The sequence below is a fragment of the Ambystoma mexicanum genome, chromosome 1q (assembly GCF_040938575.1).
Source record: "Ambystoma mexicanum isolate Mex_15411 chromosome 1q, UKY_AmexF1_1, whole genome shotgun sequence".
NCBI lineage: Eukaryota > Metazoa > Chordata > Amphibia > Caudata > Ambystomatidae > Ambystoma > Ambystoma mexicanum.
The window spans coordinates 850,809,424-850,835,829 of NC_090922.1; the positions used below are offsets into that span (position 1 = coordinate 850,809,424).

The following is a 26,406-nucleotide window of genomic DNA, read 5'->3' on the forward strand; positions in this document are numbered from 1 at the left end:
ACTGACATAACTGATGATGATATGTTCAGAGAAGACCGAAGCGATGATGGAGTAGTGTTCATCATGAGCATTATATACAGTATAAGAATAAATAAAAGGGAAGTCCAACAGAGAATGGCGATAATGCAGCAACAATGAGCATTTTTTCAGGAAGATCTTGAAAAGGTGCTGAGTCCCCTATGGACCACAGGCCCTCATGACATAGGTTTATTAAAGGGGATAGGAGAGGTTAAAATAAAGCTTTAAACATGAACCATGAGCAATTTTACCTCAAGCAAAACAGTACCCCATGTCTCGAGAAGCTGATAAAGGTATATTTCAGACTACTTCAGTGCCAATGAATCGGGGGATTCTGGTGCCATCAGAATCATCATGCAATACCGCGGTGTATCCAATTAAAAAATCTAAAGTGGGGTCGTGGAGATTTATTCAGGATATGAGACCTCTTAACCAGATTGTAGATGCAGAGTGTCCAGTTCCTAATCCGGTGACAATATTGCCCGATATTTCACGGTGATCGATTTGAAAAATTAGTTTTTCTCAAACCCGTTATATAAGGACTCACAAGACTTGACTTAATTTACGTTTCGTCAAAAAAGACTAAAACATACTAGGCTGCCCCAGGGGTACTGTGGGTCCCCATCGATTTTTAACAGAGTCCTACAGATGGATATAGGCAATATTGATCTTGAAAGCGCTGTGATACAGTACATAGATGACATCTTTATTTGCAGCACCACAGAAGATGAGTGCAGACAGGACTCTATCCGATTAATGACTATTCTAGCAGACAATGGATATAAAGTAGACAAGGAGAAGTTACAATACTGCCAGGAAGAGGTGTTATATATAGGTCTGTTGATTTCACATGAAGGAAAGAAAGGGACACCTAAGAGAGCTGAAGGAATTATGAAAACCTCAAAACCAAACACAGTGAGACAGATGCAACAGTTTTTAGGTTTGTGTAATTATGTTAGAGCCTGGATGTTTGATTACAGCACATATACAAGACCACTTCTGCAAGCATTAAAGAAAGCACTAGTTGGTAAATTAAAACTGGAATGGACTGAAGAAATGGGGCAAGGATTTGAGGAGTTCAAAAGAGCAATTTGCACAGCCCATTTTAGGGATTCCCAATTATGCTGAGGAATTTAATTTGTTTTTACACACAAATGGGACAGTCATGACAGAAGTGCTTACACAAAGAACCACGTTGGGGTACAAGCCTTTGTCATATTATAGTGGGATTTTAGACCCAGTTATGAGAGGACACTTCAATTGAGAACAATTTTTGGCAGCTACCGCGTTTGCAATTGAGAAGTCCACAAGTATTGTCATGGGCTGCTCTATGACCCGCTTCATGGAGCATGCTCTATTTGCCATTTTAGAGAAACCCAAGGGCACATTGACATCCCAAAGAGCTTCAGCTTATGAGGTAATGATTTCTAACCCAGCGAATAAAATTATAAAATGTAAAATAGTGAACCGTGCCACGTTCATAGCTGAGCCAGTTAAAGAAGGTGAACATGTGCATGACTGTGTCAATTATGTTGAATTTTATGATAATATACCCTGTGTGAAGGAGAATGCTTTAGCGGGAGGGGAGATTCTCTTTATTGATGGTTCTTGGAAAATTTATCAGACTAGTGGGGAAAGGCATTCAGCTGCCACAGTAGTAAGACACAGATTAAATGGAGGATTCGAAGTAGTAGCAGGTGCAAGGCTACCGTCTCATTTTTCAGCGCAAGCAACAGAATTAGTGGCGCTTATTGTTTAACTTGAGAAACATGAAGGGCAGGAAGTGACAGTGTACAGTGACTCCGCCTACGTGATATCAACCATACATGCAGAGTTAACATGTTGGAAAAGGAGGGGCTACCGCCGCGCAGACGGCACTCCGGTGCAACATGCGTCCTTATTGGAGAGACTCATAAAGGCACTACAACTCCCAGTAGCCATAGTGGTTGTTAAATGTGCAGTGCACACTAAGTGAACAGATTGTATCTCTCGCAGGAACAAAGCCGCAGAGGTAGAAGCCAAAAAGGTTGCATATTCTCCAGAAATTTCGAGTTTTGATACTGAGGGTATTAAAGAAAATGCAGTCACAACGATGTTAGTACAAAAGGTGTTTAATAACCCAATTAATGGAGATTCAAGGAAGTGCACCACAGGAAGACCAAAAATTATGGAAACGAAGGGGGTGTTCTTTTTCCCACACAGAAGCATTATGGCGATAGGACAGCACTGGAAAGCCAGTGATGCCAGTAACTTTATTGAAAGTCACGCTCAAACAGCTGCATTATCCTGCGCATGTAACTAGAGAGTCTTGCTGCTAGTATTGCAGTAGACTGGTTTATTCTTAATTTGTTGGACACAATGGACTATTTATGGTGAATTGCATTGTGTGTCAAAAGTTTACTGCTGGGAATACACTAAGAACGATTAGAGGAGTAATACCTCAAGCGGATGGTGCATTTCAGCATTTACATATCGACTATGTTGATATGCTGCAGATTTAAATGGATATAGTAACTATTAGTGATGGTGTGTCCCTTCTCTAGGTGTATCAAGGCAGGTCCATGTACACACCCTGATGCCACTTGTGCAGCAAAGTTTTTAGTGCATGAAGTATTCCCGGGGTGGAGTGTGTGTGAGGTGCTAAAATCCGATAATGGCCCACATTTTGTCAATGAGCTATTTGGACAGATAGGGCTCCTATTAAACATAAAGCACACGTTTTCTTCTGCTTATCACCCACAAGCAAATGGGGTATGTGAGAGACTCAACGTCCTCCTCAAAGAAAGGATTGCCAAGATTAAATTAACTTTGAAAAAGGGATAGCTGTATTGCCTATCCATAGCCTTTTATGCCCTTAGGAATCAGCCAGGATCAGACCACCACGCTACCCCGCAGGAACTAGCGACCGGGCATTGAATTTTAATGCCCCTTACACCTCCATCTAGGAGTAAGGGTGATGCCCAGAGCATAGCTAAAACTTCAGGTGATGAGATGCATAATTATTTGACATGTATGATCTCTAGTATTTCTTTCATTTCAGATCAAGTCAAGCATCAGGGGGGGTCGGTCTAAGAACGCAGACGATAATTCGGCAACCAATCCAAGCAAACTATTACCACCACCTAAGTTAATGTTGGAGACCTAGTGTTGATTAAAATTTTTACCAGGAAGTGGCATGAGCCATGTGTCCATGGCCCCTTCCGCATTGAAGAAGTGTCCCCTTTGGCTATTAAAATACAAGGAAGAAGAGCTTGGTTGCACATGAGCAACGTGAAAATCTATAAGGGCGAGACCTTCCCTTCCACCGTTGCTGATCCAGAAGCAAGACAAGAAGAAGAATTTCTGTGTGTGCAGACTCGAACGATGACTAAGAAGAAGGACAATAAAGCAACAAGTGATTAACATGTACTTTACTTGGACTGGAATTCAATAGACACTCCTTATAGATATTTTAGCAGGCAGTGAAAGGACTTGCCAGGAATTCCAGGAATTTTGAAACAAACTTTTAAAAATATATGAAAGCAAAGAATAATGCATTAAGAGTTAAGCCTAAACGTCAGTTCTTGATCAGAAATTGGAAAAGAGATCAGTACCCAGATTGGTTTGTTTTAAAGTGATAAAAACACATGATACCTACCGACAGTGACGTTCATTGGCTTGTGGTTGCTGTCTTTGTGTTCATACTTCAATCATACCCTGCTCTTGTTAGAAGAGATGTTAATATTCAGACTTTCTTACAGGATCCTAAAAACGGGCCAGTGATAAGCAGACTCCTTATTGCTATAATTGAACAAATTTTGCAGTTGCAAATATAAAGAAACCTGATGATTGTATTAAAAATGACTAATGAAGATAATGGCATGGTTATAGTGAATGAACAAATTCAACAAGTAGTAGGGTGGCGCGACTGATGGATGCCCAGATTCATATGTATAATATACATTTGAATGATTGTTCTTGTTGTCTTTCTGTTTCTCATCTTTCACAGTCTCTATCATTTTAGTACTTCTGCTGAAGGAAAAGTCCCTATGGTTCTCCCCACTGTGAAAATGGCTAATGACAAAATCTATAATTTCTATAGATATTTTGGGAGACACAAAAGAAATGCAGAGGAAGATAGTGAAGGGATAAACACCTATCTAGATAACACAGCTCACCTGAGGAATAATATGTGGCACCAACACATGAAAACAGTGGGGGGGAGCATCTAAGGAGGGTTACTGCTCTCTTATCCCCTATGCCATGAATACAGTGAGGACTTTCATTGCAAGAGATGTTCCAGAGCATGATGCAAAGTGCCTCAGTCATCTTGCAACATGTACTACTCGAGGACAATTTCAAGGAAGGTGGGCGACCTTGCGATGGAGATCGAAATGGTTGTTTCCATACCAGGATGACTACATCAAAACACTACAAATGGAAAAGGAGCCTAGATGGAAGAGCAAGATGCTTGTGTATCCTGATGCAGGACAGGATGAGGTGATCATTGAAGAAATTAAGAGAATGAATTGCCCTTATGTGACAGAAATAGCCGGATCACCTGGATGTTGGGAACAAACTCAATTATTGATCTATGGACGAGTGAATTCTAAGAAGGTCTTGTGCAGCTCATCTGCTGAAAACAGATTATGTACAAGAGGTGCAGAAGGTGAATGATGGATGTTTAAAGTCAGGGGCCAAGCACTCCAAACTACTGACATGGGTAGAAGACTAATCAGGCCCAGTAGTTGTAATCCCATTGGTCAATGTGGCACTATGCTTCCGAAGACACGGAAAGAACCATGTGGGATATAACAAAGAATGCAAAACCACACTTGACGTTCCAAGGATGGGAGAAGGGACACCCGTCCTTATGGACCGATATTGGGCTTGTGGATCTAGGGCTTACATGAGGTTGCCCAATTTTAGGCAGAATTGCATGCTGTACCCTCCGGGACCACCACATACAATTAGGACTACAGGTGTGAGCAAAACCAACCTTTGGTATAAATCTGTACTACACAGTTATGTGGTAGCGAGCTGAGCAGCCAGGCTTATCTCAAGAGGGAATGTGAGCAGTACAAGAGGTTACACAGAGGTTTTACAATCACAGTGGTTCAAGTAGACACTGACACTCAAGGTTTCTTGGTAAAACACTTATTAATGTATTACACAATCATTTGGAAAACATTCACTAGAAGGAGGCAACTTAATATTATGCACAAACACACTTCAATAGCAAACCAATGTGTTTCTGAAAAAATTGGGCTCCCATGAAATAGGAGCAAAATGGCATTTCAGTTACTTTCAATGGGAGCAAAAGGGCACATGTTAGCAGAATATATCACAATTACTTTCTTAGGCAGTGCAAATAGTTATATTTCACTAGAGGACTCGATTCAGTTCAACAGGCCTAGGCCAAAGTCAATGGACTAGTGTCTTGGATAGGAAAGAACAGTTCTTGAAGTAAACGGTAAAGTCTTTGCAAAGGTTCTCAGAAGTAGTTTGTACGAAAAGGAATCATTTGTTGGGTCACAAGCTGATTAGGCCTGCAAGTTGGGAAAGTTCAACGAACTTTCGTTTGTTTTTTTGTTTGTTTGTTTGTTTGTTTATTTGTTTGGTAATGCACACCAAGCCCTAAGGTAGATGGGGGCAACAGAAACAAGAAATCTTAAAACTTAGTTACAGTGCAAAGGTAGCAATACATAGAACAGTAATTGCGATAGGAACAAGATACAAGGTACAAGATACATTAAATGCAAAGCAATGGTCTTAGTGAGTCAAGGAGGCATTAACAAGAGAATCAGTATATGCACACCTACGTATGCACAACGTGCACAGTTAACCAAACTGCAGCGTAGTTTGGTGGAAACTAAGGGTCGTGGAGCGGCTAGACAGGTAGAGATGTAGTTTGTCAGTTAGGAGTCATTGGTATGTAACCAATTGAGTATCTTATGTCTGAATATAGGGTACGGTTGGACTTGTCTGAGGTCAATTGGTAATTTGTTCCAACATTGTGCAGCTTTAACTGGGAAACTAGTTCCTCCTGCTGTCGAGCGTTTGAACCTAGGAATCTCCAGCATAAGTGAGTTGGCCGATCTCGTAGGGCGGGTAGCTGTTCTCCTAGTGATTTTATCCATTAGGTATGGTGGTACTACGTTATTCAGGCATTTGGAGGTGAGGGATGCTGTTTTGAGGAGAATTCTGTCCGTTATTTTCAGCCAGTTAACCTCTTTCCTGAATTTGGTAATATGCTCTCTGTAGGGGATGTTCAATGCTGCCCTCAGGGCGTTATTCTGCAGTCTTTGAATTTTATCTGTGATATATTTGTTGGCTCCTGAGTACAGGGCATTACAGTAATCTAATCTTGACATAATAAGAGCATTGGCTAGTGTGGTACAACTCGCTCTCGAGAGGTATGGTCTGGAGGCTCTGATGAGTTTGCAAGTGTACGTTGTGGATGAGGCAAGGGAGTTGACTTGCTTTTTGAGAGTGAGAGAGGAGTCCAAGTAGAATCCTAACGTTTTAACTACAGACATCACCTTGATAGGGTTGTTATCAATGTTGAAGGATGTGTAGTTTGGGCTGAGTTTTTAGATATTAGCTTCAGAGCCTAAAATTAGTAACTCCGTTTTTTCGTCATTAAGGCAGAGGCTATGGGATGCCATCCATGCCTGAATGAGGGTGTATATTTTTTTCACCAGAGCTGAGTCCGCCTCGAAGTTGCCCAAAAGGGGTATGAGTATCTGGGTGTCATCTGCATAGTTAGTGTAGGTGACACCCAGTCTATCCAACTTATCAAACAGAGGCTTGGTGAAGATATTATACATAGTAGGGGATACGCAGGAGCCTTGTGGGACCCCGCAGGTTATTTTGATAGGGTCGGCACAGGCTGACGTAGAGAAGACTCTCATGGTCCGGTTAGCTAAGAAGGATTGCATGGTCCACCAGGTCGAATGCTGCCGACAAGTCCAGTAGGAGAAGCAAAGCTATTTTTCCATTGTCCTTTAATTCTTCAATTTGTGTCTTCAGGTCTAGCAATGCTGTTTCAGTGCCATGGAGAGGGCGGAAGCCGGATTGTCGTGAGCCAAGTAGGTGGTTGGCTTCCAGGTAGTCCTGGATTTGTATGTAGGCAGCTCTATCTAAAATTTTAAGGAGAAATGACACAGTGGTAATGGGTCTGTAATTAGTAGAGATGGTGGGGTCCAGAGTTTGTTTTTTTAGTAATGGTAGAACCCAAGATTCTTTTAGGTTGGCTGGTACTATATTAGTTTTAAATGAGGCATTTATCAACTTAGAAATAAAGGGGGCAAGGTCTCTAGCTGCATCCTTTATTATCTGTGCTGGGCACGTGTCGCCTTTACAGTTCGATGGTTTGAGGGAGAGTATTATTTTTTCTGTTTCAGTTATGGAGGTAGTCTTAAAACTAAATGGTGTGGTTGTCCTAGTCACCGAGGGTTGACTAGTTTGTTGGTGAGTGAGAGGTAATGAGGCCTTTTTGTTGGCAATTTTGCATTGTAGGGACAACATTTTATTCGATAGAGCATTTTGTATGTTAGTACACCATGCTTTATCCTTTGGGGCATTATCTACTGGTTTGATTGGGGATTCTAGTTCGCGGAGGATGGAGAACAATTCTTTGGTGTTAGATTTGGCTTTCTCAATTCTATCATTGAAGGTATTCTTTTTGGCTTTAGTTATTTCTTTTTTGTACATTTTTGTAAATTCCGTTAGGTTATTTTTGTTATTTTCGGAGGGGGAGTGGCGCCAAATAGACTGGAGTTTCCTTTTTTGTGATCTTAAGGATTTAAGTTAGGGGGTGAACCAGGCATTTAGGTGCACTGCTTGCCTAGCTTTGCGCAGTTTGACAGGAGCAATTGTGTCCAGTGCCTTCGTCATAGCATTGTTGAAGGTATTTACCAATGCGTCAGGGTTATTTGCCATTTCAGATATGGCAGGGAGGAGAAGAGGGAAAAGTTTTTCAGCAGTAATATCCTTCTTACTTCTGGTGGGGAGAGGTGGTGCCATGTTATTAGGCTTAGGGCTGAGGAGGTCTAATGTGGCAGAGAAGTTTATTAAGTGATGATCTGTCCAAGATTGAGGGGCAATATCAGTAATACTGATGTTGCAGTTTAGTTCGGATACCCAGTCAAGGGTCCTTCCTTTGATATGCGTTGGTGAGAGGACTTTTTGTGTAAGACCGTGGTCATTTAGTAGGGTTGCAATAGATTCAGCATGTTTGTTGTCAGTATCATTAAAGCCTAAATTTAAGTCTCCCAACAGTAGTGTTTGAGAGTGATCTTTGGTGTTGTCGGCTAGAAGGCTAGTTAGGTCGTCTTCAAAGGTGCATAGAGGCCCAGGGGATCTATATATCAGGTGGATTGTTAGAGTACGGTTGTAGAAAGGGGCAATTTGGCAGCGAGTACTTCACAATATGTGAAGGGAGTTGAGGTGGCAAGTCTAATGGGGTAGGTTGTTTTGAAGATAATGGCTAGGCCACCACCTCGGGCATTAGGCCGATCTACTCTAATGATTTGGTAGTTGTCAGGTAATGCTAACATGAGCATTGGTCCTGCGGTCTCATGTAGCCAAGTCTCAGTTATGGCCAGTAAATCGAGATTGTCATTGTTTAAGATGTCTGCAATTTCAGTAGCATGGGCTACCATTGATCTAGAGTTTATGAGGGATCCTGTTAGCATTGGGGTACTGTCAAGGTTGGCAGTTGGCGAGGTTTTGTGAGAGAGGGTATCTCGGGGGGAATGATTTTTGGGAGGAGTTAGGTCAGTGGTATTGGTAGTTTGCATTAATGCGGACGAGAGATTCTTGGACCGAGTCAGAGTTCGATTATTGGTGTTGTTGGGTACATTTCTGTAGGGTTCGTAGATAGGAGACAATCTAGACCTAAGTCTCAAGTTTCTATCCTTCGGGGGGTTTGTTATGATGGCAGTGGCCATAATGGTTATGATGGCACAGGTATGTAGTGCTGTCTGGGCTTGTTTGGTTAAGTAGGTCGCGGTCATTGTCAAACTATGCTGAGGCCATACTAACATCTAAGTGATTAATTCAGTTAAGTGTAGATGAAGGAGGGGCGGGATTTCTGTGCTATAGCAGATACTAGTTGTGGTTAGATTGCATCTAGGCTAGTCAATGCAAATCACACGTAGGCTAAATGCAATTGGCACACCTAGGCTAGTCAATGCAAATCATAGGTAGGCTAAATGCAATTGTAGGCCTAGGGCAGAACCAGGCAAGTCAATACAAAACATGGCAAGTCAATACAAAACATAGATAGGCTGAATGCAATTGTAGGTGCAGGGCACGTCTAGGCTAGTCAATGCAAATCACAGGTAGGCTAAATGCAATTGTAGGCGCAGGGCACATCTAGGCTAGTCAATACGAAATATAGATAGGCTAAATGCAGTTGTAGGCGCAGGGCACATCTCGGCTAGTCAATGCAAATCACAGGTAGGCTAAATGCATTTGTAGGCGCAGGGCGCATCTAGGATGGTCAATGCAAATCACAGATAGGCTAATTACTATTGTAGGTGCAGGGCACATCAGGGTAGCATCTAGATTAGAAATTACACAGTTTGGCTAAAATACAGTAGCTTAACTCCTGAATTTTGAGAGAACACAGTTGGGTAACGTGTAATGAGTAGCACCTAGATTCGAGATTAAACATTTGCGTGAAATGCAGTGATGCAGCAATTGAGTATAGTGGGACACATTAGGTAAAGTACATAGTATAATAATGCTACCGAACAGTGGGCACTAACTGGCACAATAGGTTAAAATAAACCAGGTTCTTGACCACCACCACTGCACACACATTTAGGCAGTGGGAGTGGATGAGTACAGAAGAAGGTGACAGTACACGTAGCTCAGGCTGGAGACATGGTCAGAGCAGTCAGGCGGCATAGATATAGACAGGACCATCAGTTATTGTGAAAAGTAGTCACACATACGTCCAAAGTGGTAGATTTAGACTACTGTGGCAGTGCAGCTGCTAAGGAGGGATGGGGTGTACCTTGTGTGTAGAGGGCCAGGGGGTCTGGCAGTCGCCAGTCACAGCACCAAACAGGCACAGAAACAGGTGATGCCCTTGCCTCCCGTGGTCCTTGGAGGGAGTGGGCCGGCTTCGCCTGCCGGCGGCCAATGGGGCAGGAGATTGGCCCAGTAGCCAATCGGATGGCTGCTGGTAGCCTAGATAGGCATATGGGGCTGCAGGCAACAAAGGATGGCCATCTTGCAATGGCTGAGTGCCTCGTGGACTTCAATGGCGGCGAGGGCTCTCAAAGGCTTTTTTCACCACGAGAGAAGCGTTCTCTCAATCGGGTTGGCACAGTGCCTTAGTATAAAGCAAAAGATGCAGCTGAAGATGTTGGTTCCTGGCAGTTCCTGCAGATCTCACTGTTCCTGAGCCTCAGTCGTGGGGACAAGAAGGAGGACGTCGGGGGACTCCTGCACTGCACGCGTTTGTCAGAAAACGCTGACAAAAATGGAGTCACGTCAGTTCGAGTAGCTGTTCATCAAGCAAACAAGCTGGTGTCCTTCCCTCTGGTTAATCCTAACCAGCTCCGAGAATGCTATCCAGGTGGCTTACGAGTTGATTGCAGCAGGGCTGCACCAGACAAACCAACAGTCCAGGAGTTGCAGCAGCCGTCCTCTTCCAGCTCGTCTTCGGTTCTTTCATTACAGTGGTCAACTCTGCTTTCCAGTCCAAGAGACTCACCTTTTAAACAGTTTTCTCCCATTCATTCCAGCCTAGCTGCCACTCACCCAGTAGGGTGGCTGTCCTTGCCGGACAGTCAGCCAGCCAATCATGCCAGAGTGCATTTGGGTCTCCTAGGAGACTAAGCACAGGGAGTTTCGGGCACCTCCCTTACTTCCTGCCCACCCCAGACACTCAGACACCAGTGGTCGGTCTTCAGTCCTGAAACCCGACAAAGGCATTGAAACAAAGGGACCAAACCTGGTTTGGCGCGCACAGACAAACACTAGAAGGACCTTTCCAAAAAGAAATGGCAAAAAAGAAGACCGAGACCCGTTTAAAAAAAAGGGTCTTACGGCGCCATCTTGAAAAACATAGCTAGTGCAATTGTTAGCTACCGGTGTTCGCGGTCGGGAAAAATCATGGTAGTTCGTTGTAAAACCACTACCACCAGCCATTTCGATAGTAAAGGGTCGCATTTGACTGCTACATGAGTTTCTAGACACAGGGGATACTAGGTAACCCCGCCAACACTATAGGAAGATAGTGTGTGCTGGGTCTAGGAATTTTAAAAGACTAGTAAAGTCAATTTAACCTTACATTCTCTGGGAAACAGTAGTTTATCCCAGAGAAGGTATTTATACCTTTGGGAAGTCTAAAAAGACATCCCTGTGTCACTCCACTGAAGGTGCTGTGTAACACACATGAAAAGATGCTTATATCAAAGAACACAAGAGTAAAACATACATCAAAATACATGAACAAGTCGGAAAAAAGGCTCACACTCTTTCCAGGTAAATAAAATCAAGTCCTCAAAATCCAGCAAAGTTGCTGGGGGTCTCTAAGGTGAAGGGAATTAGCAAATTTTTTGAGAATCCTCCCTAACACTCGTCCCTCCGCCCCCAGACTAAGGGACAGGAGGATTTAATCCACCCCTGGATGAATCTCCTTACTCCAGTCAGTCCAACATTCTGGAGAGACCATCAGCATTTTGGTGATTACACCCTGACCTGTGTTCAATGGTAAAATCAAACCCCTGTAGGCTGATTGACCATTTTAACAATTTAGGATTTTCCTCCTTCATCTGCATTAACCATCTCAAGGGTTGGTGGTCAGTCAGAATCACAAACATAGATCCATACAAGTATGGTCTAAACTTCTTCAGTGACCACACAATAGCAAAACATTCTCTTTCAATAGTTGCCCACCTTGTTTCTGGTTCCTTCAGCTTTCTGCTGATGAAGCAGACAGGGTGCTCCCTACCTTTCTCATCCAGCTGACTCAGAACTGCACCTATACCTGTATTGGAAGCATCTGTTTGGACAATGAACGTTTGGCTGTAATCAGGAGCTCTTAAGACTGGAGCTTGACAAAGGGCTTTCTTAAGTCCTTCAAATGCCTTGTTGCACTCCTCATTCCACCTGACCTTTTTAAGAAATGTGGGTGAGGAGACTACATTCAAGGGAGAAGCTATGGACCCATAGTTCTCTGTGAAGTTCCTATAATAACCAGTGAGACCTAAGAAGGCTCTCACTTGGGTTTGAGTAGTAGGGGTGGCCCATTCGTGTACTGCTTGTACTTTGCTAGGCAATGGCCTTACTTCACCTCCTCCTACCTCATCCAAGGTAGACCACTTTGCCTTGACCAATTTAACATTTACTTGCCTTTATGGTCAGATGGGCCTGCTCAAGAGCCTGCAAAACATATCCTAAGTGGTCAACATGTTCTTTCCAAGTAGGGCTGAACACTGCAATGTTATCTAAGTATGCCATGCAGAAGTCCTCCATCCCATTCAGAACTTGATTAACCATCCTTTGTAATGTTTCAGGTGCATTCTTTAATCCAAAATGCATTACCTTAAACAGGTAGAGGCCTGCTGGGGTTGAAAATGCAGTTTTCTCCTTGGCATGGTCTGTCAGGGCTATTTGCCAATAGCCTGCCATTAGGTCAAATGTACTGAGGTACTTGGCTGAACCAAGTTCGTCCACTAGATCATCTGTCCTAGGTAAAGATGGGGAATCAGTCTTAGTGACTGAATTTAGAGTTCTGTAGTCCACACAGAATCTCAACTCCTTGGATCCTGCCTTTGGCACTAGTACAACTGGACTAGACCATGGACTGATAGAGCGTTCTATTACCCCGAGATCAAGCATCCTGTTGACCTCTTCCTTTATGTGGGTTCGGACATTATCTGACATCCTGTAACCTCTGCTGTTAACAGGTAAACAGTCACCAGTGAGAATATCGTGCTGGCCCCAAGGGGTCAAGCCTGGTGTTAGTGAAAACAGGGAGGCAAACTGATTTAAAAGAAACGTGCACTCCTCCTGTTGTTCCAGTGTCAGATTAGAGGAGAGATTAACTCCTATTTTCTCATCTAAAGGTTGCCCCCTGAGGAGATCAGGTAGAGGTTCACTCTCTTCCTCCTCTTGAGCTGAAGCTAGAAGCAAAGCTCCCACTTCTGGTCTTGAGACATAGGCTTTTAGACGGTTGGTGTGAAAGACCCTTGGGGCCTCCTTAGGATTGCCTAAGTCCACCAGATAGTTGGCCTCTACAGGATTTCCCACAACCTTGAAGGGTCCTATCCATTTTTCCTGAAAGGCCCTCTGCCTTGTAGGAACCATAACTAAAATGTGCTGGTCTTGAGTAAACCTAACCATGTTGGCCTTCTGGTCATGCCAATGCTTTACCAGAGCCTGGCCTGCTTTTAAGTTATCAGATGCTTCTATCATCATGTGTGTCATTCTCCTGTGGAGACCTAACACATAGTCAGTGACTCTCACTGGCTTGGGAGAAGGAACACTCTTCCAGCCACTCCTTACGTAGGGCCAAGGAGCCTCTAACTGGATGATCATAGAGAAGCTCAAAGGGACTAAATCAAACTCCCTCCTGAGGGACTTCTCTATAAGCAAATAGAAGGCATGGCAGTAGAAGGTCCCACTTTCTTCTAAGGGGTTCCTCTAAAGTACCTATCATGCTCTTCATAGTATGGTTAAACCTCTCTACCAACCCATTCGTCTGGGGATGGTAGGCAGTTGAGAACGTGTAAGTCACTCCACAGTTTTCCACATGGCCTGCATGTAGTGGGACATAAAATTGGATCCCCTGTCAGAGATGACTTCCTTAGGAAAACCTACCCTGGTAAAAATACCAAGTAGGGCATTAGCAATATCCTGAGCTGTAACAGTCCTCATAGGTATAGCTTCAGGATACCCAGTAGCATGGTCTACTACAACCAATATAAATCAATTAACTGAAGAGGTTGGAGGGTCTAAGGGACCAACAATGTTATTTCCTACCCTCTCAAAATGGACTCCCACCAGTGGGAGAGGCACTTAAGGTGCCACATTCTTGGCTCCACTCTTGTCAGAGATCTAACAAGTGTCACAGCTCCTACATAATTTATATACATCAGACCCCAACTTAGCCCAGTAGAAATATAGAGAAAACCTTTCCTTGGTCTTCTTGAAGCTCAAGTGACCAGCCAAAGGTATCTCGTGGGCTAACTGTAGGAACACATGTCTTGTCTCTAGAGGCACTACAAGTCTTCAGTAGTCCCCTGGGATACACTCAGTTGGTTCACTGTAGAAGAGGCCATCTTCCCAGTAGAACCTATGCTTCCCTGGCTTTTGCCCATCCCGCTGGGAAGCTGCCTGTTGGCGAAGACCTTCAAGAGTAGGGCGCTCTCTTTGACCTCTGCTGAAGTCTGCCCTACAGAGGTCACCTTCTGCCAGTAAAGACTACAGCGCAGGATGGTCTTTAGGATCCAGATCTTCAAAAGGGGTAAGGTCTTCTTCCAGCTCTGAATCTTCCACAGCTGATTCAACCACTCCTGGTTGTTCCTCACACTCAGCCTCAGCTGGTGGAGCAGTCACAGGTGTGACTTTGGACAGTCCTCTTGGGGATTTCCTTGTTGGTAGTACAGGAGTGTTTTCTGACTTTTTCTTTGAGAGCTTAGATTTCCCCATTGTCCCATTTTTCTTGGAAATAGCAGGTAGTAGTTCCTGTGGACTGGGTGTTATAGATTCCTCTGTAACATCCACTAGAGAATCAGTTAAAGTACTCTCTCTGGCCTTCCTTCTCTGCTACTGTGTCCTTTTACCGGGAGGCCTGGGGGTGCTTAATACAACTCCAAGAGCTTTTAAGTCATTCCCCAACAGGACTCTCCCTGGCACCTCACTTTGTACACTAACAGGTTTCTTGACAGTCATGTTGTTGCACTAGATGAGAGCTGGTAGTCGGGAAGCATCTGGACAGGGCCTCCAGTAAGCTTAGTGAGGCCTTTGGGTGCCTTAGCAACATTCTCAGGTTTGAAAAAAGATTCATCCACCACTGTAATGCTGGCCCCAGTGTCTCTACTGGCAGGGGTCTCCTGACCATTCACAAGTACACTGTCCTTGTAATATTCTTTTGTGTTATCTGGAATTAACTTATAGACATCTAAATTCTGTTGTTCCCACAGACCCAAGGGCCCTAAAGAAACACTGGCATAGACTCCAATGGGGTCTTCAGCCAGTAATTGAAAGTTTCCACTTGCCATGTGTACTTCTCCCTCTGGGGAAAAGGTGGACCTCTGAAGATTTATCCTTGCATCTGGGATCCCCTTTCACATGGTCTGTAGACCCACAAGCATAACATTTTCCAAATGTTTTGACAAATAAGGGTTTCTGCTGAACTCCCACTGGTTTGGCACCAGAGGTTTCAGTAGCCTGATTTGCTTTCCCTTGTGGCTTACCCTTTTTATGCTTGGGGCTCTCTTTTGGATTAGAGGTATTAGAATTCTCTTTGCCATCTTTCTTTTGCTGCTTCCCACATCCTTCATCGGAATTGCCCCAAAATCATTGTGAGTGGCCCTGTTGGCAACCCACAAGTCAGCAGCCTTTACTAACGTCTTTGTATCAATCGCCAAATGCTGTCTCGGCTCAGGAGAGCAGGCATCAAAAATAGATTCTAACAAAAATAGATTTCTCATTCCTTCAAAAGTGTTAACTCTGTAACCCTTTACCCAACCATCTAAGTTCTTCAAATATTCACACACCCAGGTAGCCCAACGGGTACCATCATGCTTTTTGAGGGTCCTAAATCTCTTAAGGTACTGGGAAGGAGTTTTCCCAAATCTAGCTATCAAAGCTAGCTTCACATTTTCATACTCCAATCTTTCAAGTTCCCCCACAATCCATTACAGCATCATTTGCAAAATGGGGGAGCCTAGACTAAATCCTCAGAATCAACTGATTCCCTGTAAAACCCTGAATCCCATAGTTATATCCAAAAGCAGCCAACCAATCCAAAATATCAAGTCTCACCTCATACATACTCACAGCTTCTTTAGGCATGCGAGGCATCTTAGGACTGAAAGACCTAGAAGACTCTGGGATAGAACCATTTTCAAGAGGCAATTTCTTCATTTCAAGAGCATGATGCATTTCCATTTCCCTGAGTTTGATTTCTTGATGTTTACTTTCAGTTTGCATTTGGAGCCTTTTGAACTCTAAATCAAGTCTCATTTTTTCAAGAGAGACACATTCTGGACTCAGTACTGGACCTGGTAGGGTCCCTGTGGTTATAGCTTGAGGACCTAAAGCAAGCAGGGGCGCAGTGGGGCTCACATCCTGAGACGACTCTGACTCTTCTAACTCATCAATAACATTAGAGTTGGGCTCTGAATCATTATCATCCTCATCAACATTATCCACATCTGCTGAGGGGTTAGGGGTTATAGTTCTACCTCCCAGTCTTTGATGATTCAACAATTTCTCCATCAATTCGTTTTTCTTGCCTTTAACAGAGAGAGACCTGACTTTACACATATCTTTCCGTTGAACTACTGTTAGAATGATCAGGGCTTCCTGTCTGAAGTTATCCATATCTGGCATTATACAACAATTGCTTTTCTAGTGGTGCTTAGCCTTGTGAAGGTTATTTGAAGAAAAGTAAGAGCAGCGCTCTCAATGTAACAACTATACTTCATCCTCACCGCTTGCCACCAGTGTTAGGCAGAATTGCATGCAGTACCCTCTGAGACCACCACATACAAATAGGACTACAGGTGTAAGCAAAACCAACCTTTGATATAAGTCTGTACTACACAGTTCTGTGGTAGCGAGCTGAGCAGCCAGGCTTATCTCAAGAGGGAATGTGAGCAGTACAAGAGGTTACACAGAGGTCTTACAATCACAGTGGTTCAAGTAGACACTGACACTCAAAGTTTCTTGGTAAAAAATGTACTAATTGATTACACAATCATTTGGAAAACATCCACTTGAAGGAGGCAGCTTAATATTATACACAGACACACTTCAATAGCAAACCAATAAGTTTCTGAACAAATTAGGCTCCCCTGAAATAGGAGAAAACTGGCATTTCAGTTACTTTCAATGGGAGCAAAAAGGCACAAGTTAGCAGAATAGATCACAATTACTTTCTTAGGCAGTGCAAATTGTTATAGTTCACTAGAGGACTCGATTCAGTTCGGTAGGCCTAGGCCAAAGTCAATGGACTAGTGTCTTGGATAGGAAAGAGCAGTTCTTGAATTAAACAATAAAGTCTTTGCGAAGGTTCTGAGAAGTAGTTTGTACGAAAAAGAATCATTTTTTGGGTCACAAGCTGATTAGGCCTGCAAGTTGGAAAAGTTCCACATACTTTCACAGCGAGAGAAGCGTTTTCTCAATCGGGTTGGCACAGTAACTTAGTATGAAGCAAAAGATGCAGCTGAAAACGTTGGTTCCTGGCAGTTCATGCAGATCTCACTATTCCTGAGCCTCAGTCATGGGGACAAGAGGGAGGACGTCGGGGGACTCCTGCACTGCACAGGTTCATCGGAAAACGCTGACAAAATGGAGTCACTTCAGTTCGAGTAGCTGTTCATCAAGCACACAAGCTGGTGTCCTTCCCCCTGGTTAATCCTATCCAGCTCCAGGAATGGTATCCAGGTGGCTTACGAGTTGATTGGTCCCACCAACTCAAAGGAAGTCGTCGTCCTTGAAGGGGCTTCTCTGTCGAAAGGAGCTTTGGTGATTCGGACCTGCAGCAGGGCTTCATCGGGCAATCCAACGGTCCAGGAGTTGCAGCAGCCGTCCTCTTCCAGCTCGTCTTCGGGTCTTTCGTTCCAGTGGTCGACTCTGCTTTCCAGTCCAAGAGACTCACCTTTTAAACAGTTTTCTCCCATTCATTCTGGCCTAGCTGCCACTCACCCAGCAGGATGGCTGTCCTTGCCAGACAGTCAGCCAGCCAATCACGCCAGAGTGCATTTGGGTCTCCTAAGAAACTGAGCACATGGAGTTTCGGGCACCTCCCTTACTTCCTGCCCACCCCAAACACTCAGACACCAGACACCAGTGGTCGGTCTTCAGTCCTGAAGCCTGCCAAAGGCATGGAAACAAAGGGACCAAACCTGATTTCCAAAATGAAATTGTGAAAAAAGAAGACCGGGACCCGTTTAAACAAAGGGGCTTAAGGCGCCATCTTGAAAAACATGGCTCCCGTGATTTTAAGCTACCAGTGTTCGCGGTCGTGAAAAATCCTGGTAGTTCATTGTCAAACCACTGCCACCAGCCATTTCTATAGAAAAGGGTAGCATTTGACTTCTGCATGAGTTTCTAGACACAGGGGATACTAGGTAACCCCTCTAACACTCTATAGGAAGATAGAGTGTGCTGGGGGTAGGAATTTAAAAAGACTAGTGAAGTCAATTTAACCTTACATTCTCTGGGAAACAGTAGTTTATCCCAGAGAAGGTATTTAAACCTTTGGGATGTCTAAAAAGACATCCCTGTGTCACTGCACTGAAGGTGCTGTGTAACACACATGAAAGGATGCCTATAGAGTTATCTTAAAACTCCATAATCAAAGAACACAAGAGTAAAACATACATCGAAATACATGAAAGAGTGGGGAAAAAAGGCTCACACTCTTTCCAGGTAAACAAATCAAGTCCTCAAAATCCAGCAAAGTTGCTGGGGGTCACTAAGGTGAAGGGAATTAGCAAATTTTTGAGAATTCTCCCTAACACCCAAGGATTGGGGCGGAGTATGTTCCTTGGTGCTCATCCATGTTCCAGCACTAGTGATTCCTCAAAGCGACCTGAAAATTGGTGAATTTCCAAAAGTGGATGCCCATTTAAGAAAAAGAAGATTGCTTGAACTTCTCCGTTGGACAAGAAGGGAAAATTATTTCTCAGCCAAATCAATAACAGCGTATGACTCCATTCCTGAGGAACACAGGTTGTTCAGCAAGACTGCCACAATACTGATAACTATATTCATGCCTGGGATCCAAACAGTGGTGAATGCCAAGTGGGTACAGATCACTAGATGGGAGCTTCTGCAGACAATGAAGGCTACCATAAAGGAATTCAACGCTATTAAGAAAGAGCTGAGGGCCATACGACTGATGACCCTCCAGAATAGGTATGTCCTTGATATCATCGCAGCGATGGAACGAGGAGTTTGCACAAAAATCGGGCCATCATGTTGCACATTTACACCTTCTCACTATGAACAAAATGGAGGATGAGACGGATGACATTGAAGATGACAGTTGGTTTGCCTGCCTGTTCTCGTGGATTCCGCAGTGGTTGGCAAATATATTCAACATTCTTGGAGTAATACTGGTGATGTTTGAATTCTGTGTAGTCAGGATAGTGATTTCCCAATGTAAGAAAACGGCAAAGAAGGTTGTAGGGATGAAGATCATTATCGGTGTCAAAACTGAACCAAACGCCAAGGAGTTGACTGATGAAGCTGCCAGAAAATATAAAGAGGCCAGCATCGTAGCACCTGAAGGAACAATGTTCCTGTATCCGAAGAATCATATGAAGTACATGGGTCAATGGGTCTATTGTGCCCCGAATGGACAATGAGACTACATGACCTGGAGTGTAGATGAACATGTCAAATCAGCCGGCACCCTGAGGGGGGTGATGAATATATGGACACCAAAGAAAAACCTCTTCAAGAGAAAATATCATAATGTGGAAAGATTGAGTAGGTGGTCGAGGACTCGACCAGTGGGGAATGTAGAGGAGCAGCTGCATGCCTCTGCAGGAAACCCCGCCCTCCTACATCCCATATGTTGGACGCCTGAAATTGTGCCGTGTTTGGCACCAGCAGTTGTGCCAATACGAGACAACCCTATCAAATGTATCCCCGAAGGACGACAATCTGAGGGAGGAACTCCCTGAAGGAATATAAAAAGAAGCAAAGAAAGAAGCCTGCGATGTCATAAGAGAGTATGAACTACATCTCAGGATATTGGCTGAAGAGGCTGCATGGATCCTACAGAAACTAATGACTAAGTAAAGAATCGAGTGAACTCTTAAATATGAAAAAAAAGATTACACATGCACAATGTTTTGCAGAGAATCAACTGTTCAACAATTGTACAGACGTTGAAACGCAAGGTAGACTAAGTCATCATAGAAGCTGGCTATACATAGTGAATAGAATGCAGGCAAAGCCACCATTATATAGAAGCTGGGCATCGGTATCATGAATTTAGTAAGCCAGGACCCATGAAGGGTATAGGGAAAATTGTGTAGCAGCAGTAATAAACTGACTTGCGGAGCTGCATGGCGAGGTTGTCTGGCCTGGAATCAAGATTGAAGCAGCCAAGGTCAGTTATCTATTCTGGAAAGGAGTGAATGTGTGATGGATGAATCGTCCCTTGTTAATATGCAAAGAAAGAACACCAAGAGTGCCAAGTTTTATTCATTTAGAGCGTTTAAAACTTGCAAAATGGACCAAATTGTGGTCACCTGTCATGTGAGCTAATGATGAATATAGAGTTTGGACTTGAATTACCGGAACACGATAGTGAGTGCTCGCACTCCCATGTATTCTGAAGACAAGGATACTCTTGCAAGGCCAAGTTCAATGACAATCTTCATGGCAGAAGGCTAAGGTGATGAGAGATGCTGGGCTAATTGGGTGGGGAGGTAGTGCCATACCCCACCTTCCTGCACCTGGGTCTGGGCCTATGTGCTGCTAAGTGAACCGAATGTTCCAGACATGGCACAAGCGTGCCAACCAATTGTAGTGGTCCATATAACGAAGGAGCTTATAGTTTGGAAACCAATGAGAAACCGTGTATCTAATGTTTCTGAAGATGACATGTTTTAGAGGTAGGCATATATTGTCCACCTGACAGTGGGCAGCCAATCACAATCCTAGTTCCTATACATGATATACTTAGAGGTTCCCCTTAAGCCTATCCCGACCCTTAGTAGGTTTTTTCACTATTTACCACGTAGTATGACGTCACCTCTGACGTATTTTGCCATATATAACCAGCTTGTTTTGTGAAAAGATCGCTGAGAGAAATCAAGCGTACATCCGTTGATGTTCATTGTAACTCCCTGTTTTAGATAATTGTTAATAAAACAGTACTTTGCATCTTCCTGAGTTGGTTCAGTTATTTGGACTCAGATTTATTCTGTGAACCCATCCATTGCATGCACGTTCCTAAAGGGCCCTAAGCTCAACACACAGCCTTTTTTGTTTGCTCAATAATTCCTGTGCAACCCTGGGGAGAAATATAGGATGAACTGGATCTGCTTACCTCAGGCATCAGAACCAGATCCAGGAAATCTCCACCTTCCTTTTCACCGACTGATGTCATTAGGTTACTCGGGCTTAGCAAACACCCCAGCTTTTCTAATCTCATCTCTGCTACTCCGTTGCTCAGATAAGACAACGTAACAGAACAATCAATTTGTGGACAGTGCTTGCTGTGGGTTGTCTGAAAGTATTGATTGCGTTTCATAAAAGGACATCCAAAATCTGAACAAACATACAAGATCCACATTGGCTACCAAATTGGCTCTGAATGGGGCACTGGGAGGTAATTGGGGCCAGGGCTGGAGTAACAATGTATGACGAGAAAGATTGTCTTATGGTAGCCCCTGCGCTCAGTGGTGGGGATTGGGGCAAAGGGGTTATTTGTGGGATTGAAGTGGTAATTTCATCAGACAGCTGAGCTATCAGGCCCACAAATCTGTGGAATAATGTGGTGAACATTTGAACTTTTATGGTTGGGGAGCAATGCATTTACAGCATATCAAGTCTTGCATAGCCTTCTTTCCACACGCCATCTCTCCAAGTCTGACATCTCAAAAGCATGATGTAAGCAGAGGATAGTACAGGAGCAACACGCTGGTCTTGGAAGCAAGACCACATATAGCAAGAGAGATTCGAATCCTGCATCCGTACTTAGAAACCAAACTCAAGTATGGTATTAGGCATATTATAAAAGAAACTATTAAATAAATAAAAAAATACAAATGAGCCTGGAGTAGAGTGGATTGCCTGCAACACTTTCTGTACCTGTCTCCACCCTAGTGATATGCAACAAGAAGGCGTTGGAGCAGCATTGGGGGGGGGGACAGAACTTTGTCTCGAGTCCTGTTCACCTTCTAAATTTCAAACAATGGACTCATCTTAAAGAGTCAACCGCTGTTGACCAAGAAACTACTACTGCATAGACCCCAGTTAATCCATAGTAAGCGCTTTCACTTAAATCCTGAAATGCATATATTACGAGGACCAAAAAGGGAAATGTGCGCTCGAAAGACTCTTCCCATCCCTTAACCCACATTCACAGAACAATACTGTCCAGAGCAGCGGAGGATGTGGGATGGAACAAGACCGGGACGTGCTACTGAAAGGTTTGTCTTGCAAGAGCTCTGTGCCATGGATGCCTGTGGCCCAAACCCTGCCATGTTGCAAGATATTGAGATGGAAGCTCTGTGAAACATACAGGGAAGTTAGATACTGTCCTCCACTCAAGAAGACCAGCACACTCCTCTCATCCATAAGCAAGCACTGTCCAACTGAAAGCTTGTGCTTTAGAGACACTTTACAGTTAGGGTGATGGTTGTGACAAATGAAATGTCCAGAGGCCCCAGATTGCATTACTTGCTCAGACAGGTTTCATGCTTGAATCACTGTCACAGACTTAGATCAACTATAACATTTAGTGGTATAGAATGAGTAAGATTTACTCACTTATTGAATTGTTAATATACTGAGTGAGCAAGTGATTTATTTACAAATCCCACGAAATGAATGTATAGTATGCACACCGGATGCAAACAATACCGACTAAAACTATGCTAAGTGACCCTCATTGTCATCATTGTGAGTCTAGGAGTCATTCACTCATGCAGTTGCGCCCAGCCTCACTTGATCTGGTGCATTGTGGAGAGTGGGCACTGCTCAACCTGGGTTGGGTCCTTGGCCGCTGGCCCCAACACGAAAGGGGGGAGGTTCCCATAGTAAATAGTGTCCATTTCCATCACTGCTTCATAGCTGACAATACAACACAGAAGAAGGAGGGATGTCTGAAAAGGGAGTTAACAGTTCTGGATGCGTACACTGACACCTTGTTTCTACAGGCATTAATGCAACCTCTCCCTGTTTTGAAGGGAGACAGACTCTTATGTTGAAGAAAACGTTGCTATATCCCCAGATTGCACTTCCATCCTCACACCCTACTGCCTTCAGTATCGCCTCATGAGGGGCTCACCCCTAGAGACAATTCAGTTCAGTGAAGTGACATCTGTTGCTAGGGGCATGAGCTGGCAATTAGGACAGGTTAGTGCAGGGATGCATAAGAGATATGTACATAATGTTTGAGCTATTGTTGGTCCTCAAATATGTACAAAAAAAAAAAAGGGGCAAATGCCATCTACAGCATTTCAGTTAAACAGTGCAGAGGTCTGTGAAGTAGATGTCAGGTATACAGAATTCAGCAGGTTTGGGTAATATCATATGGCAACCACATCAACCTTATGCTGTGTAATGCCTCTCCTGCCCAGGTCCTGCCTTCATATGCCAGGTGTAGTGCATGTATCCAGTATTCAACTATCGGTATCATATGCTGATAACAGCCTCAACTGACCATGAGCTGCTGTTAAATGCCTAGTACAGGCCTTGTGCAAATCAGCAGCCCACATACACCCAGGCGCTACCTCGAATGGCAGAATTATTTCTCGGTACAGAAGAGGTAAGCTGCCTCACTCAGGACTAAGGTTCAACATAGTTGCATGGTTTAGAGTTAATTATCCTTTGCCCGGACCAGAATAACCAAATGACTCTGTGTTCAGAATTCACACCTCTGTCCCCATTTGCATTGTAAGAAGTGCCCCCCACTTCCTCTGACATAATGACAAAATCATTCATATACATCAGTCACTTCCGGGCTGTAAAGGGGCAACACAGCTTTAAATAGAATACAGGAAAGGTCCACCATTTAGTAGTCATGCAAACACGTCTGCGGTGCAAAAATAAGCTGAAGGAATATGTATTTACACCACAGCAATGTTTGCTGTAGTGCCGGCATAGTGCAAAACTGCATTGCACAGTTTCTGTAATTGGGTCCAACGCTATTCCTTAGTTTTCTGTTACTTTCTGCATGTGATATGGGGACATGTTCTAAAATTCAAAGAAACAAAGCATGGGCAAAATCAACAGTGTGGGCATTTGTGTTGGCATGTGATAGGGATTTCTGCGGCATTGCAATTTGGCAGACGCTACTGCCTGGCATTAAGAGTGTCATGCATTTGCAAATGCTATGAAATGGTGCGAGTTCCTGGGCATATGACAGCAGAGACTGGCACAAGCTATGCAATTTCTACACAAAAGCCAAAACTGTTGGCTTTGCCACTCCATGTTTTCAACAGGACATCATAGCAAGCAGCATACACACAGGAGCACACATATACACAATGGCTAAAGGTAAAATCACACTTGTATAAAGCATTGTTATTACACCAGTAGCACACTTACAGCTACAATTAAACTATTATCTCGGGAAAGACTACCTAGAAACAACACTGGAAGTCCAAATTGTTGAAGTATTGTGTTACTGCTTGATAAAGCTAGCTCAAAGAAATACCAGGAGGGTGTGTTTTGGTTGGTAGGGACAGGTAGTGGGTGAGAACGGCCATAGGGATCACCTTGACCATGGGCAGCCAATGGGTGGGTACCTTGCGAAACAACACCCACACGCTGTGTGTCCATCCTCCCTAAACTCCAATACAATAGTGTTGGCCTATAGGTGGCGCTTAAGCACCTCCTAATACCACAACTAAACGAAGAGGAATAAACTACTCACACCTGACATGGGACAACATGAGAGCTTCCCCAAAAGCAATGCTTAAGTAACGTGCTCCTAAATTCCCTTTCGGTGGGGAGAAGGCAGAGAGGTAGGCTTGACTTGACTGCACAACAAGCGAATCAGCCGAGGGTCGGCATGTGAATGCCAATTTAGTATTTTGGTCCAAAGCCCACCACCCAATATAGGTGTGCTAGGCAGTCTACTCCGTGTTTATCTTTTAAATCGCCTATCACGAACATGTTTACTTAATCGCAGACTAATTCATGCACAATCTAAGAATTCGACAAGCTTCTGGGGGATAGGCTTCCAATTTATTTGGGCGCAGAAACGCACTTAGATACTTCAGCTCTAATTTACAGGCCCTCCCCTCCCCCCCCAGGTGGAAGACACAGGGGCATAAAATGGGAGGTGGGGTTTACATGGGAAGCAGACAATGGCAGCACCTACAAGGTGCGTGCCCCTCAGCACCCAGGTGTGCAGGGTGGGCACCAGGCTCCAAGAACAAAAGGGACTCAGACTTCTGGGCACCCCAACTGGCGAGAAGGTGACAGGGGCAGGTGACAACCGCCTGTCAAACACGCAGTCCCTGCCCCTGACACCACATTAAAGTACTGTCATTAATGTCAGCTGTCACACCGTGCACCCCTCGCCCCGCATTAAAACACTTCCAGGTTTATGTCGCACTATTTTTTTTTACTTCGGGAAGGAATTGCTCATGCCAGGCCACAAGTAACTGTTGACCTCTCTCAGACGGGGCATGTTCGCTTTGCAGAGGCGACGCTGCATTCTTGGAGACTACCCACTCTCCAAACTGTTCGGAACGTGAGCCTGAAAACAACGTTATTGTTGAGGAAAGCACCTTTGTAAACCATGCAAACCCGAGGTGATGAAGTAGCGTATGTTGTGCAATCCATGAGCCTCCAGTCACCTTATTGCTGCTCTTTAAAGGTGAGGGGTGTAATGTAACTTCCCCATTAGTTCTCTCCCCTGCTCCGTAAAACACCTCAAGGGTCGCTCCGTCTTACCTTGAGCTTCGCAGCAGGCCCAGAGCATCAAAACAAGGAAACATCCCAGCGGGTTCATGATGAGCCGGCAGAGACTCGTCCAGTGGCAGCAGCGTCCCCGGGCGCCTTCTCCAAAGTGCTTTTAAGCACAGGGCGGCCTTGGTTGTTAATCCCTGACTGCAGGGCGCTCTTCCGCGGAATTCAATTGCAACATCCAGCTCAAAGAGTTTATGCAAACTTCCCCTCGAAGGCGGATCCGAGCCGCTGCTTCCCGCATTCCTGTGGCTATCCCTAGGAGCCCCCCATTCTATTCAAGGCCGCTTGATGTGTTTAATCAATAAAACGCCTCCTCCTCCAACTCCAGGTATCTTTGTCTGTGTTTACAGAGCAAAAACAAACACTGCTTAATCTAAACTTCGATTTGCTCTAATCCTTTTTTTCTTCTTACCTGTGTGCGCGTTCGTATTAACGAAAGTTAGCAGGTCAAATATATATTGTTTTGGTTTTTTAATTTATAAAGCACAGCGAAAACCGGAAGGCCATGAATGAAAAAGAGTAAAATAAAACAGTAAAATAATGGAT

General features: G+C 44.0%; 1 protein-coding gene across 3 annotated transcripts in view; it reads right to left on the bottom strand.

Annotated features, from left to right (window-relative positions):
• LOC138537982 (coagulation factor XIII B chain-like) overlaps positions 1 to 26,032 on the bottom strand; it is a 1,433,866-nt gene extending 1,407,834 nt beyond the window's left edge. For all 3 annotated transcript variants that reach the window (XM_069641496.1, XM_069641495.1, XM_069641494.1), the window contains exon 1: positions 25,846 to 26,032. In XM_069641496.1, coding sequence (XP_069497597.1) covers positions 25,846 to 25,903 — 58 coding nt within the window. In that variant the 5' untranslated portion in view covers positions 25,904 to 26,032. The remainder of the gene's footprint in view (positions 1 to 25,845) is intronic.
• Between the last annotated feature and the right edge of the window lie 374 nt (positions 26,033 to 26,406).